This window comes from Alexandromys fortis, unplaced genomic scaffold, assembly GCF_014885135.2.
Source record: "Alexandromys fortis isolate MF-2015 unplaced genomic scaffold, M_Fortis_MF-2015_v1.1 scaffold_209, whole genome shotgun sequence".
Classification (NCBI taxonomy): Eukaryota; Metazoa; Chordata; class Mammalia; order Rodentia; family Cricetidae; genus Alexandromys; species Alexandromys fortis.
In genome coordinates, this window is record NW_026068090.1 from 351,852 (window position 1) to 368,074 (window position 16,223).

A 16,223-nucleotide genomic window follows, 5' to 3' on the forward strand; every position below is an offset into this window, starting at 1 on the left:
CAATCAAGTCCCTTCCCTCTGTATAAACCCAGTGATGGCAGCTAACAGCTAACTGACATTCACTCTCTATGTGTTCCTTAATAGTTTTAGCCTTCCTTCTTCAGGTTGTTTCCTTCATCTACAATGTCTTCTCTTGGAAAATCCATGGAATAAAGCTAGGCTCTCTCTAAAAGACAGAGATCATGTGTCACTTTTTTCCCTGGACCTAGTCTGAAGTCCACAGTCAGAGCACTAGTAGAGAACAGTGGTTTCAGTGTGGCTCTGTGGAAGTGGAACCTAGGACCTCATGAGTGCTAGGCAAGCATTCTATCACCTGAGCTACATCCCCAGCCTGGAATGATGATGCTATTGTTATTATTTTGCTGACCTTCCCTGTCACATGGGTACCCTGTCCTTTTAAGAAACAAGCTCCACACACTTCCAACTTCCCCACTCTCTTCCACTGAGGCAAGCAGATCCCCTGTCTCCTTTCCAGCCTGCTCTCTCTTTTCCTGTCCCTCTTCTGAAGAGATAACTACTGTCCCTCTCATCTCTTTCCCCTTTCCTCCTTCCTCTCCTTCCTTTTCCCCTCCATAACCCACTAAATAAACTCTATACCCCAACTCTCTCTCTCTGCATGGCTTATCTGTCTGTCTCTCACTCACCCTGGTCTCCCACCCACCAAAGGGACCTGTTGAGGCCTCTGGGGACCTGCTGCTGCCCCTCATGGGACTGGTCCACCACCATGTGTTTATAAACAGTAACAGCTATTCCACTAGGAAATAGGAAATAGGTTGGTTCATTTAGGTCTTCCTATATAATCCTGCACAATACTAGCAAAAAGTAAATCTTTCCTTAAAATATGTAATGAATGAGTAGATTAAATGTATAAATATGGGAGACTTAAACAAGAATATTTCATATTTCCACACCAATGGGATAATGAAGGTGCTTTCCTGTAGGGGTGCCTATGAGACCCAGAATTTCAGCCTAGTCACTCCCAGTGGCTTTAGGCTCTATGCACAGCAGTAGACTTCTACACACGACTCACAGAGAGGAGGTCCAAAGAGCACAGTGTCCAGGGCCTTCAGCTGCAGCTTCTGCCTGTGGCTCCGATCTGTCATCTTCAGTACAGTCCCTGTCATGGTGGTGTTGGTTACAGCTAGTCTGTTAAGGGAAAAGAATAGGGATCAGGTTTGAGACATCAAAAAATATTCATGAACACATTCAGCTTTTGGTGACTGCTCTCCTCTGCACTCTAGAACACAGAGTCTGAACAAGTAAGATGTTTTGTTTGTTTGTGGTCTTTTTTAATGTGAATGAGTGTTTTATCTACATGCATGTCTAGTGCCAGATGCAGGCAGTACCCACAGAGGCCAGAAGAGGGCTCTAGGTACCCTGGAACTGGCGTTACAGATGACTGGGCCACCAAGTGGGTGCTAGCAATTGAACCTAGGTTCTCTGGAAAAGCAGCAAGTTTTTTTTAACTGCAGAGCCATCTTTCCAGAATGAGTAAGTTGTCTCTAATACGGAGCATTACTAAGAATTTGATCCCTTTCTATCCACAGTCTCCTGAGGACTCTGCCCTAGAAGGACTAACAATCTGTGGCAAATCCCATAGTTAATTACTTTTTTTTTTTTTTTTTTTTTTTGGTTTTTCGAGATAGGGTTTCTCTGTGGCTTTGGTGCTTGTCCCGGAACTAGCTCTGTAGACCAGGCTGGTCTCGAACTCACAGAGATCCGCCTGCCTCTGCCTCCCTCCCGAGTGCTGGGATTAAAGGTGTGCACCACCAACGCCCGGCTTTAATTACATATCTTTATGCTTCTTTTTATTTCTTATTTCTCCTTCTTTTTCTTGCTGTTGTTGTTTTATGTATGTATGATATGTATGAGTATGGGCATGCATGTGCCACAGTGTGCATGTGATGTCTAAGAATAAATTACAGGAGTTGATTCTCTCCTTCCAAAATTGTTGTAGGGGGATTTCTCATTTCTCCCATGAGAAATAATCCAGGCTACATAGTCCATGAATTTCCAAAAAATCGTCCTGCCTCCACCTCCCATTTCACTGTGAAGTGCTGGGATTACAGATATGCACCACCACACCTTGCTTTTTCCTTTCTTTTCTATTTTTTTTTTTTTTCGAGACAGGGTTTCTCTGTGGCTTTGGAGCCTGTCCTGGAACTAGCTCTGTAGACCAGGCTGGTCTCGAACTCACAGAGATCCGCCTGCCTCTGCCTCCCAAGTGCTGGGATTAAAGGCGTGCGCCACCATCGCCCGGCTTTTCCTTTCTTTTCTTTCTTTTTTTTTTTTGGTTGTGGTACTCAAATGCATCCCAGGCTTACACAGCAGGTGTCTTACCAGCTGAGCATCTCACCAGTGATTTCTCTTGTGTTTCTGCTTTCAGAGATTATCTGGATTATTATATATTAGTCCCTACATTTCATCGCACAAAAATATGCTCTCCTGTCCAGTCCAGATCAAAACAACATGTTCAATGACCCACTGGTTCTTGGGCCTTCTAACCCACTGCTATTATATATAAACCTGCTTATGAACAAAACCGAGTTGGCCCTATTATCAAGCATTTGAGTAATTGCAAATACTGTTTACTCCTAATAAGATTAGTGTAGTGTTTTGACCTTTAACCACACTGATAATAAGACCTTGTCTTATTAAGATAATAAAAAGACCGAAGAAAAACTGGACTTCATCTTTTTTTGCTGAAACACAGCAGGTATAGAAGGAAAGTAGTTTAAGATTAAAAAAAAATAGTGGAAACTATGTGCCTGGGCTCCCTAAGGGCACATTGAACACTATACTACTCTGTACCACTGGTTATCTTTTCCTCAGCTGGAAGCCTCTGACATCATAGTGTGTGGTTTCTACTTCTGTCTGAGCATGAAGGAGTCGCAGCTACTTCCCCCTCTGAACTTAGAAGGCAATCAAGGGCACCTACAAGAGAGGTAATGGGGCACTATAAACAGTTGGTCAGGAGATCTGGCTTCTGGTCCTAAGCAATCTCACTTGTCTGATTACAAGGGGCTTGGTTTCTTCCCTCAGACCTCAATTTCCTTTTGTGTATATTTTTATTTTACTTATGTTACAAGGCCTCTATGCATCTTTGGCTGCCCTGGAACTCATGTCGACCAGAATGGCCTCCAATTCACAAAGATCCATCTGTTTCTGACTCTTGGAGTATTAGGGCTCCACCTGGTCTTCTGTGTAACTTATATAAAACGGGTGTTTTCTGAAAACCTGGGGGCCATTAAAGTCCTCTTAAGGTCACTTCTGCAAAATGGATTTCATATTATCACCATATTTCCTACAAGTTAATTCTCACTGGCACCAATGAGCTATAATGGTATCTCCTTTTAAGTAATAAGAAGGAAAAAGGCATCCATATTTACAAACACTGCCTAATAGTGTTCTGATGTTTTCATGTAACACTCATTGAGCTTTGAGTCCTCACTACAGACTTAGTAACTAAATCAATTCTCTTCCTAAAAAGTTTGTTTGTGGATGGTGGGGGAGGCATGTTATATGGTGCATATGTGGAGATCAGAGAACAGCTTGTAGAGTCAGTTTTCCCTTTCCATGATGGGGGTCTCAGGGATTGATCCCAAGTCATAAGATTTAGAGGGAAGTACTTTACCCATTGAGCATGCCTGGTATGTACTAAGCACCCAATAAACAGAAGCCATTAGTATGAGTCTCGGGAGTGATAAGAATTATCACACAAGAGAACAAATACAAAGTGGCCTTTCTGCTTTATACAGCAAACACACAACTGGCATGAGAATAGCAGCTTTCACAGACTGTTGAGGATGAAGCTTTACTGAATTGTCCACAGCAACCTTAAGGCAGACCCCTTCCCAGCCTGTTCCCTACTCCCTCAGGAGAAAAATCCAGCCCAGTTCCTAACCTTGGCATGGCATGGCCAGTAAGCTGCAACTTCCGGAAGGTCTCCTCATACTGAGGCAGCTCCACATACGTAATCAGCCACTGTATCACCTCATCCACGGTCCAGTTGTATACTGTGGAAAGACAAGAAAAAACATTACTCCAGAAATTTCCTTGCTTTAGTTGTCCTTTTTCCTCCTGGTAGCTGTTTGCTTTTGAGTATGAAAGCTGACAACATTGAAGAGATTTATGATACTCTGAAGCATGTGCCTTGACTTATATTTGCTATTGTGGTCACACTGACTTAATACTTACCATGTTTGTGAACTTAACACTCCCTTGTCCATAACACCTACCCATAAGTCTGAAAGGATTAGGCACTATATAATCTACTAATATGAAACTCTAATACAATAAAACTATCATTGTTTGGTTTCAGCCAGAACTGACCAAGATAGAATAAAAAGCAATGTTTCAAGGGGAAAAAAAAACCATTCCGTATTTTGAATGTGGTGATTATATAAATGCTAACATCTACCATCATCCATGAAACTTTATATCTAAAATAAATATGTTACGGAGCATAGTGCCTCATGCCTATAATCCCAGTATACAGGAAGCTGAGGCAAGATGATGGTCATGAATTTCAAGCCAGTCTGGGCTAGATAGTAAGTATGAGGCTTGCCTAGACTACACAGATAAACCCTGTCTCCAAAAAAAATAATAATACCTGTATCTTTTTTATGTCTCGATAAACTTAATTTAAAAGTATTTTTAAACTTGACCATGCGGGAACACACTTATAATCCTAGCTTTGGGGTAATCTGGGATAATGTTAGCACTGAGGATACTGAGAAAGAAAGAAAGATCATGAATTCCAGACCAACCTTAGCTACATAATGAATTTGAGGCTACCTCTATTTCAAAACAAAATTATATACATATATATATATATATATTTAGAACTCATATATCCCAGGTTGGCTTTGCACTCAATGTATAGCTGAGGATGACCGTGAACTTCTGATCTACTTCATCTCTCGAATGCTACAATTTCAGGTAAGTACAACCATACCTAGTTTACTTGGTGCTGGGCATCAAACATAGTACCTTGTGTATCCTAAGTAAGTACTCTACCAACTGAGCTACATCCTAGGCCAAAATAATGACTTTTTAAATTATAAATGTTATCAGGACTGAGAACAACCATCCATCCAATTTGACCAAATATTCACAACGACCCACATAATGCCAAGCTTTCTAGAAGTTGTTTTCCAGTCCACAAACTTAATTGCATCAGTGAAGCATGGATTAAAGAAATGGACAAAGGACTGGAGAGATGGTTTAGCAATTAAGAGCACTTGTTCTTGCAGAAGACCCAGATTCAATTCCCAGCACCCACATGGCAGTTTAAACTGTCCATAGTTCCACTTCTAGGATGTATAAGATACACAGATATACATGTGAAGAAAAGTCACTGAAATAAACCTAAAGAAAAAATTTTAAAAAGAGACCCGATCTTTAAAACAAGCAAACAAAAAAACCTCAGATATTCCTTTGGTAGTAGGCATAACCATACCTATCAATCTCACAGAAACTACAGAGGCTGGCAATTTGGAATATGTCCCTTCATTCTCCTGCTTCCACTAAAATATGACTACCAGAAAGACAACCAGAAAGGCATCTTGAATGAAACAAAGTTGAAGGCAAAACTGATTCTACCCCAATGCTGTCAGAACATGTTGGATCTCAGGATAAAAGTGCCGATGCTGAGTGGTTTTGAGAGTAGCTGAGGCGATCAGCAGAGACACAGGAGGTGAGAGGGAAAGATGCTGGGAGAAGAAATGAGGCAGGTATACTGAATGTGCTCTAAGACTGCTCCGAAAAGACAAGATGACAGACTTACACAAAGGGTGTCTAATCACGGCTGGTTAAATGTCTGGTTCCTAGTCGAGAATACATTGGAAGAAAAGAAAAATTAATTTCCAATACATGCATTCAAACCTCAAAGTTTGAAAAGGATAATGGAGTTGATGTTAAGAAAATACTAAGAAAAGTATAATGAATTAGCCATTACTACTAAAATGAAAATATATCCTAACACATTACCAACATATTAATTCACTATAGTCTGGAACATCTGGAAATGAAGGATAGGAAAGCGATACACATGAGGCAGACAGACAAGTGCCAGCCTGTACACTACAGAAAACAGCACAGTGCCGTGATTGTGCCAAGGAATCTTGGTCTCATCCAACACAAAGAAGCCTTTCTGCTTGGCATTAGAGTGGAAGGAAGGCACACCATTTTTATTGGTAGAAAAGCCTGAGGCCAGCGGTGCTTCAAAGGCCTTTTGTCTACTAAGAAGACGCCTTAACACAAGCCTAGGCATGGATTCTTGGCATGTTCTAATTAGCACTCTCCACAGACATAGAGACTAGCAAGAGTCGCTCTAGACCAGTGGTTCTCAGCCTCTGAATCAGTGACATTTGGATGGGTTTATCTTTGTTGTAGGGACTGTGTTCTGCATTACTGCAGGACATTTGACAATATCTCTGGCATGAACACACTACATGCCATCAGCACACTGCTGGCTGTTACAACAAAAATGTCTTTCTTCAGGTACTGCGAAATTTGTCCCTGGGAAGACAAACTTGCCCCCTGCTCCCAAAGCTGAGAATTACTGTTCTAAATACTGTATTGAGACAGAGGTTATCTAAGAGGATCACTGTACCCCAAGGATAGCTTCTGACCAATCACTCCCTATACAGCTAAGCTACAGGGAAAAGAGATAATGGTTTCAGCATCATGCCAAATCTCAAAGCAAAGTTTTGCTTGTTTGTTTTTATGTATTATTCAGTTACCTAGGCAGCAGCCCCATCTAGGCAGGACTTGCCAGCATGGTGTCATCCACCTAAAGTACTGCAATCTGAACAACATAAGCCATAATGAGCTGTATCCTATATGTTATCTGTATCTCAGATAGCAACTCTGAGTTCCAACAGGATCTCACTCAACAGTCTAATTGAAATACTAGGCTATCTTATCCCTAAGACTCAAGTTCCTAAAATTTAAGTCTTGTTCTACTTTTTCATTCTATGTTGTTGTTGTTAGTGTCTTTGTCGTGTTTGAGGTGGGATCTCATTTAGGCAATGTAGGTCCTCATACTCACTATGAAGTAAAGGATGACTCTGAATTCCACTTCTTCATTGAGAGTGATGACAGGATTACAAGCACACACTACCAGGTTCAGACCGTATTCTCAATCCAAAAGAGAAGAAAATAGAAACTCTGGGCCAAGCTAGGAAGAGGGCCACAGCAAGAACAGAGTGCTCACTATCAATAAGAGACTACAGAATTCAGCAAGAAAAGCTTATAAGACATCAGATACAGATGACTGGCATATCCAAATCCCAGGAGGACATCAGAGCAAGAGAATATCATAAAACCACACACTTCATCAAACCGTCCATGTGGTCCCTAGAATACCAAAGACACCCTCTATAGGGAAAATGATGAACAATACTACACAGAACAAGAAAAGTCATACTCTAGTGTCTCATAACAGCTATCAAAAGAGATATTCTTGCAGAATTATATAGGGAGAATCATTCTTTATTGAATATATATAGCTACCAGTAGGTTCTTGTGTTCCAGTAGATGACTCTCTAACCCATGTACACATAAAGGCAGCAAAAAAATGAACTTAGTGGGTTATTAAAACAAACAAACATGATGTTGAAAAATTGAGTGTTGGGAGGAACTGGCGAGCTTGGGAGGAGGACTAGATGAGATCATATTTCATTGTATGCATGTATAAAATTCTCAAAAATATAGAAAACTTTTAAAAGAGAGCATCTACAAGGTGCTGTCATCTCCAATCTTTTTCTTTGTTTTGGGATATGTTCAGTTGCTTTGTTGATTTTATTTTGTGAGACAAGAGAAACATGGAGTTCGTCCTAGCTTCAAATTTGCTAAGTAACCAAGGTTGGCCTTGAACTCCTGGTCCTCCAGTCTCCATCTCCAGAATACTGGGATTACAGGCTTAGCCCTGAAAGACTTGTATTATAAAGTATATAATACAAATTTGAAGCTAAAGACCTTAATTTCCATCTTATTTGCCATGGACTAACTGGGATAAATCAATTAATTGCTATGAGCCTCAATTTCCCTTTCTGTAAAACATTCGCTGTCACTCACTAAACATTTATTTATTTATCCCAGTGCTGGGATTAAAGGCGTGCGCCACCATCGCCCGGCTCACTAAACATTTATTTTGTACTCTTCCAAGTTAGGCACTGGAAACAGAGCAGTGAGAAGAAGGAGATCCCTATTCCCAGGTACTGTTTGTAGCTTATAATCTAGCACTACCCATCTATAGTAATTGTACATACATTCATTTTTTAAAAACAAAACAAAACAAAAAGGAGTTCACTGGCTGGAGAGCTGATTATATAGCTAAGGAAACTTATTTTTTATTTATTTATTCATCATGTATACAACATTCTGCCCACATGTATGCTCACATGCCAAAAGAGGGCACCAGATCTTATTACAGATGGTTGTGAGGTTTCTGGAAATTGAACTCACAACCTCTGGAAGAGCAGCCAGTGCTCTTAACCACTAAGCCATCTCTCCAGCCCCCAGAAACTTATTAATATTACAGAAGACCCTGGTTCAGTTTGCACATGCATATCAGGGGGTTCACAACTGCAACTCCAGTTCCACACATGTAGCATACATAGACTCATGCAGGCACACATATACATACTAAGTAAGTAAGTAAGTAAGTAAGTAAGTAAATAAATAAATAAATAAACAAATATTCATTTTAAAAAACAGAGTGATCAGAATTTGGGTAGACAGAGATTCATGCACCAAAGAAAGAAATAAGAAGAGCAAGACCCAGAACTACAAGCTGTGGTTCCTGCTTGGAGAACAGATTTCAGTTTGTCTGGAGTTAGTTCAAGGTCATGCATAAAGACAAGGAAATAAGAAGCTACTGAAGCCACAGGATAGGTGCTTGAAAACAGGTTGTCTCCAATTCAAGAGTAAGTCATGGGGATAATTATTAAACACCCCTACTTGCTAGATCACACTCAAGAACCTAGAAACACAGCAGAATACTAAAGTCACATTTCCCCTGGTGTTTATGATTCTGAGGGTAAACACAAAACAGGCAGTCTAACTGAGCCTATGAGATGGCTCAGTGGGTAAAGACACCCAAAAAACACCTACTACCAAGCCTGACAACCTGAGTTTCAATCCCTGGGGCTTGCAAAGTGAAAGAAAAAAAGCAGCCCCTGCAAATGGTCCTCTAACCTCCATACACTCACACACTAAAATCAGCCATTATTACAGCCCAAGCCTAGCAGGTAGGTGATCTCTGTGAGTTCAAGGTTAGCCTGGTCTATGTAGAAATTCCAAGCTAGCCAGGGCTACAGAGTAAGACCATGCCTTAAAAATAAGTAAATAATGTAACAAAGGAAAAAGAAAAAAAACCACAATAAACACATGAAGTGATAAAAAGTCCATTATTAAAAATTAAGCAGGAAGAGGATAAAGGTAAAAAGAAAAACATTTGTTATTGTTTATTTTTTTTGTTTTTTAAAAGAAGAAACAGCTTCTCTAGTGAGGTGACATTTCAGTGCAACATGAAGCTGTGAGTCATGTGGGTACTTGGGGTAAGGGCACATCAGCAGAAGGGACAATAAGTCTCACTCCTAGCACTTCAACTACAGCTATTCTCCAGAGATGCGCCAAGGCTGATAGTGGGCCTCAGCCAATCTTTTCTCTTGCCAGGAAAAGAATAAGCAACACGAAACAAGCTCCTGAGTCAGTATCTCTCATATAATAGACTTGGGGCACCTCTAGACGAAGCCCTCATCTATTTCTGTGGTTTCAAACCCGTGTCCCAAGAGAATTATGTCTACTAGGAAAGTTGCCAAAACCTTTGGGTCTCCTTCACACAGCTATTAGTGAATTAGCTGGTCACCTGGTCAGCCTCAGTCAGTCATTTGGGCTGTCAGTCAAACAGCAGTTACAAAGGTGGACTCTATAATCTTGTGCCTTGAACCAAACATCACTTATTAAGTGTAAGACCATGAACAAGCTGCTAAAAGTTTCTTCATCTCGTTTTTGCTACTTATAAAATGGTGATAAGCAGAGCTCTCACAAGGGTATAGTGAAGATATGAGGACCTTCCTTTCCTATAGTAAGTTCTAAAGAAATAGCAGCTAGCCAACCACCTATGGCGGCACACACCTGGAGCCCAGCCTCGGCTACGTTTTCTATCACCACCATTCATTGATTCACTCAGTCACAAGTTTATCAGTGTATTTACTGTAGAAGGCGGTGGGTATGTTACCAGCACAGAGACAACTCTTCATGAGCTCCAGCCTTAAAAGTTCTCTCAGAAAGAGGAGGAAAAAATTCACTGAAGCGGCAGGTGAGTATGTGATTAAGGACACTAGCTGCTCTTCTAAAGGAATTAGGTTCATTCTCAGTACCCAGTGACAGCTTACAACCATCTCTAACTCCAGTTCCACTTCTGGAGATCTCTTCTGTCCTCTGTGGGTACCAGGCATACACATGGTGCATAGCTATACATGCAAGCAAAGCACTATTTTAAAAAATAGTAATTTTAAAATTAATTGACCAATAGCTGAGGGTTTTTTTTTTTTTTTTTTTTGCTTATTCTAAATATGAGCAAACTATAGCAGTTACAAAATCCTCCCAAAGTGGCTCTATTTAAATGGAGTGTAGCCTGGAACTGGGTTGCCTGAGACGCTCCCTCCCCGCTACCTGGGAATCTTAATTTCCTAGTAAGATGTCAATATCAAATTCTGAAACATCACTGTAAAAATAATCTAGGCCTTGGGTGTAGGCGTCATGACAGGCCCACTCTGCTAGGTTACTGTGTGAACTCTGATCTATTAAACCCCAAGAGGACACTCTTAAAGGCCATGTGCAGTGCTACAACAAAGCCCAGAGGAAGCAGGCGAGAGAAACACTGGCAGTGCGGCCACACAAGGCCAGAACAACTCAGCTGTGAAGTGTGAAACTGTGAAAGGGAACAAACTCTGGACTTCTTTCCTAGTTTGGGCTGAGTACAGTACTAAGTGTTAGAAATGGGATCATAGAAGATGCTGACCTCAAGCAAACTGACAGGGAGACTGTAATTAGTGTGTTAAGTGTTACGTGAGATAAACAGAGGAGGCTGTGGGAACACAGCACCCATTATCTAGACTGTGATTTTCAGGAAAGATTCCAAAAGGAGATATTTAAATTGAATGTTTAATTGCTTTTGTTTGTTTGAGGCAGGGTCTGAGGTAGTCAAAAGTGGTCTCCAACTCTATGTAGCCAAGGATGATCCTGAACTCTTGACTCTTCTGCCCCCATCCCCCAGCTGCTGAGATTTACAGGAGCGTGTCATTCATTACACCTGGTTCACACAGTCCATGCTGAGAACAGAGCCCAGGGTTTCATGTACGATAGGGCTCATATACTATTCTTCAAGACCACTCCCTTTCTTTAAGACAGGGTCTCTCTACATAGTCTTGGCTGTCCTGGAGCTCACTATGTAGACCAGGCTGTCCTTGAACTCACAGAGATCCTCCTGCAGTTGTCTCCTGAGAGCTAAGCCTTTTTTTTTCTTTTTTTTTTTTTTTTTTGACTTTGGTTTTTCACGTCAGGGTTTTTCTGTGTAGCCCTGACTGTCCTAAAACTCGTTCTGTAGACCAAGCTGGCCTCAAATGTAGAGATCTTTCTGCCTCTGCCACCCGAGTGCTGGGATCAAAAGCGTGCACCATCACATCCAGCAGCACCTCCCCTCGTTTTTAAAGAAAGAACCTCACTATGAAGTCCAGGCTGGCTTCAAATTCAAGGCAATTTTCCTTCTTCAGTCTTTTAAGTGCTGGCATTATAGGTGTAAAACATAACTGCCTAGTATGTATTTTTAAATTTAAAAACATAAATCAAAGTCTAGGATACAGCTTAATGTGAGAGTACCTGACTAGCACATCCAGGGCTGGGCCTAACCCTTAGTACTACAAAAATAAATAAAATAAAATGAAAACAGACAGGAGAAGATACACTAACAAGAAAAACAAAAAATAAAAACAAAAACAAAAACCCTATACCTAAAAGTAGTAGAACCTGTAGGTGTGGCCTAGCAGAACAAAGTTTGGTCATTTGTGACATACGGGTATTAGAAGCCCACATCATTAACCACACACTCTCTCTTTGCTTCCTGGGCACCATGAAATAAACAGTTTCCCTGTCGTTCATACTCTGCCTGTTTGTTCTGCCTTGCCACCTGCAAAAGGCAACAAGACTTCTAAAATTGAGAGCCAAATAAAAAATCCCCCCCTTTTGAGGAAAAGAAGATACATTAGCACCAAACAAACTTTAGAGAAAAGAATATTATACGAGATGGCTCTGTGGTTAAGAGCACTGGCTGCTCTTCCAAAGGTCCTGAGTTCAATTCCCAGCAACCACAAACATCTGTAATGAGATCTGGTGCCCTCCTCTGGAGTGCAGGCAAAATGGAGGCAGAATGTCGTATACAAAATAAATAAATAAATAAATAAATAAATAAGATTTAAAAAAAAGAATATTATACGAATTAAAGAATGCTGTTTCACAATGATAAAGGGTCAATTAATCAAGAAGACATGATAACTGTAAATCTTTATGGACCCAATTACAGAGCTTCACAATACATGAAGCAGACTACAACTAGAAACATACGTGTTCCTTTCTCAGTAAATGTTAGAGCAAGCAGCCAGAAAAGTCAACCAAGTTAAGTAGACTTAATATCATCAACCAATGACATGGTTGGCACTTAAACACTACCCCACAGAACACTGGGCCAATGAGCATGTACACATGGAACAGAGTATATGCTAGGGCAGAAGAAGAAAAAATATTTATAAAACTGTGAAGGCTTCAACTGGACATGATGGTCTGCAACTGTAATGTTAGCACAGGAAAATGGAGGCAGGAGAGTCATGAGTTTGAGGACCCTGTTATACAGAAAGTTCACAGCCAGATAACACCTGTAACCACAGCACTCAAAGGCAGAGACCGAAGGACTGCTACAAGTTTCTGTGGAAAGTCTGTAACACACAGTGAATTCTGAGCCAGCATTGAGACACTGCCTCATTGAATAGGGTGGAAAATGAGGAACGCTCACAACGTCAGTCTCAGGCCTCTACACACTTGTGTACATACCCACATACATGCATTCATATACAGGCAAGCACACAAACACATCATGCACAAAGACATATGTGGGGAAAAAAGAGGATGAAGAAGAAAGCTCTCTGGGGCTGGAGAGATGGCTCAGTGGTTAAGAGCACTGCCTGTTCTTCTGAAGGTCCTGAGTTCAATTCCCAGCAACCACGTGGTGACTCACAACCATCAGTAATAATATCTGGTGCCCTCATCAGGCCTGCAAGCATACATGCAGGTAGAACACTGTATACATACATACATACATACATACATACATACATTCATACATACATACATTCATACATACATACATCTTTAAAAAAGAAGAAGAAAGTGCTCAAATCAGTGATTTCAGTCTTCATATTTAAAAGCTGGGGGGGTGTTTATTTCACAGTCACAGGGCATAGTGATTTATTCCTGCAAGCCCAGCACTTACTCAGGAAGGAAAGGCAGATGGATCAGGCCCACCATAGCTATATGGCAGTTTAAGGCAAGCCTGAACTATATGAGGTGCTATTTTTTTTTTGAGACAGGGTTTCTTTGTAGTTTTGGAGCCTAGCTCTTGTAGACCAGGCTGGCCTCAAACTCACAGAGATCCACCTGCCTCTGCCTCCTAAGTGCTGGGAGTAAAGGTGTGCGCCACCACCGCCAAGCATGAGAGGCTATTTAAAAAAAAAAAAAAGGCCTAAGATTTAAAAGATACTCCACCAAAAACAGATGGCAACTTAAATGTATGAAAAGATGCCCAGTATCATTAATTATTAAGCAAATCACAAACTAACACCAAAATAAGACACCACTACACTATGCTAAAATTGAACAGACTGATTATAATAAATATTTACAATGAGATGGGGGAGCTCAGAGTCCCATACACTGCTAATGGGAATATGGAACAGCACAGCGACCTTGAAAAACACTAATCATTTCTTGATACCTCCCATATGATCTAGTTATTCCAGCCTAGGTATTTTCCTAGACAGAGAAAATGCATGTGACTCATACTTAAATGCTCACTGCAGCTTTATTTGTAATAAACAGAAACTAGATGTAGCTCAAGCGTCTTAACAAGACATAAATGGATAAAAACAATGGAAGTACATCTCTTCTATGTGTTAATACTCAGGAATAAAAAAGATGAGCTATTTATATATGTAAAATATGAATCCCCAAATAATTATGTCAAATGCAAGAGACTATATTTTAAAGGGCATATATTATATAATTCTACTTAAATCAAACTCTAGAAAATGTGTACTAAACTTCTTCAGTAGTTATCTGGGAAGGAGCTCTCAGAGTGGCGAGGAAGTGATGGCACAGACAGCCTTTGCTGTGCGGTGGCTCCACACTGTATGCACATGCCAAAACAGAATACAATGCACTTCAAATGTTTACAGCTTATGCCAATGACACCTCAGTAACTCATATGAAAAAGCTGCTAAAATCCAGCTATGGTAGTAGCACAGGAGATGTATATAAGATATCAGAGAGAAAGAATTTTAGGCTTGGTGGCAGACTGGAGTGTACAATTTCCCTATTATATAGGGATGGAAGTAAGACTGTTTATCTTACTTATATATTTAAAATAAAACCCAAAATTACTGTGCTAAAATTAGAACACAACATAACTGACAATTCTGGTGCAATTGTTAGAAAGAGAAATTATCTAGGGTTTCAGAGAAGAGCTTAGGGGCAGGTAGCGAGCTCGGGCCTGGACTTGGGCTCCGGCTCCTGAAAGCAGCGGATTCGCGAGCACCAGGTGCCACACGCTCGTGATCCCGGGATTTGGGAGACAGGAAAGCAGGAGAATTAAAAGTTCAAAGTTAACCTTGGTCACTTGAGGTGCAGCCTCAAGAAAGGAGAGAAAGGAGGGAATAAATGAATTTTCTTTTTCTCTCAAAATGTGGTAACAACAAATAGAAAGGGGAGAGGAAGAAGAAGCTGCATCAGCAGCAGAAAATGCAAATGGCCTGGGGATGCCCTGCTTTATGATGATGTCAGTCAGAAGTGAGAGGAGGCTGGTTAGGAACCATGATCTGAACTCGTGAAATCTGAAATAACTTCCAAGTAGTTAGTGAAAGAATTATGTTACATTATCCCACTTAATCTCTTTGCCTCATTTTCCATATCTGAAAATAGAGATAACACATAACTATAGTAACTATACATCATAAGGTTATTGTGAGAAATGAATAAACATGAGAAAAATACTCAGATTGGTGCTTAGCATGTATGAAGTACTAAAAAAGTATGAGTAGTTTCTGTTGTTTTTATTATTAAAACCAGAGCTGGTTAATGTATGATTAGCAAACTTTTCTGCTAAGATCTAAATAATACAGGAAAAATGAAAAACAAATACTGGTTTCCACTATGAATCAGAGAATGTTAACAACAATAATCATAAAAAGGAGTGGCCTAAGCCTGCTGATTCTCTGAGCATCAGTGACTGACGCTGACGCCGACACCAGCAGCGGCGCGCACGGCAGCCACAGCACCACAAGCTTTTGGTAGCTCTGGAAACTGTCCCTCTAGAGAGAATAGGTGCCTTTTTCGGAATAATGAAGCAAATTATTAGACACAAGGAGGGTCTTACTTGTCTATCAAACCACATGGTAAACCAATCTTTAAAAGGTGTATGTATATAACTTCCCAGCAGTGAGGTACTCTGCTGTACGTTAGAATGTTTTACTACTAAGGGTAAATGAGTCCCAGTACCTTCTAAAAAACTTGCTTGTCTTCCATGTTCCCGTAATTCAAAATACACTGGAAGTGTTCCAAATAGTTGCTAAATCCAGAAATAAAGTTATTACCAGAAAACTGTGGGGCTGTTTTCTAGTATTATGATTCAAACCTCTATTTCTGCCTTCCCTTTGGTCACTTTCCTTTTTAGTTACTTTTCTTTGAGCTTGTTAAAAAGGCCAAGATTATGTTTCTTGTCTCTTGCATTCTAAGTTTGTACTTATAAAACCTATTCTTAAAAACAAGGCTCCTTATCATCATGTTATTAGAGAAGAAAATCAAAATTAAACAGAAGATTTTTCCTGGCAATGCTAATATACCTCCAAAGCTCATGTCCTAGATTCAGATCTCATCAGTAGACAGCC

General features: G+C 40.4%; 1 protein-coding gene across 2 annotated transcripts in view; it reads right to left on the reverse strand.

Annotated features, from left to right (window-relative positions):
* Stim1 (stromal interaction molecule 1) overlaps positions 1-16,223 on the reverse strand; it is a 182,152-nt gene that overhangs the window by 34,179 nt on the left and 131,750 nt on the right. For both annotated transcript variants that reach the window (XM_050122524.1, XM_050122525.1), the window contains exons 4-5: positions 3,905-4,016; positions 1,031-1,146 (exon numbers count right to left, since the gene is read on the reverse strand). In XM_050122524.1, the coding sequence (XP_049978481.1) occupies positions 1,031-1,146; positions 3,905-4,016 (228 nt within the window). The remainder of the gene's footprint in view (positions 1-1,030; positions 1,147-3,904; positions 4,017-16,223) is intronic.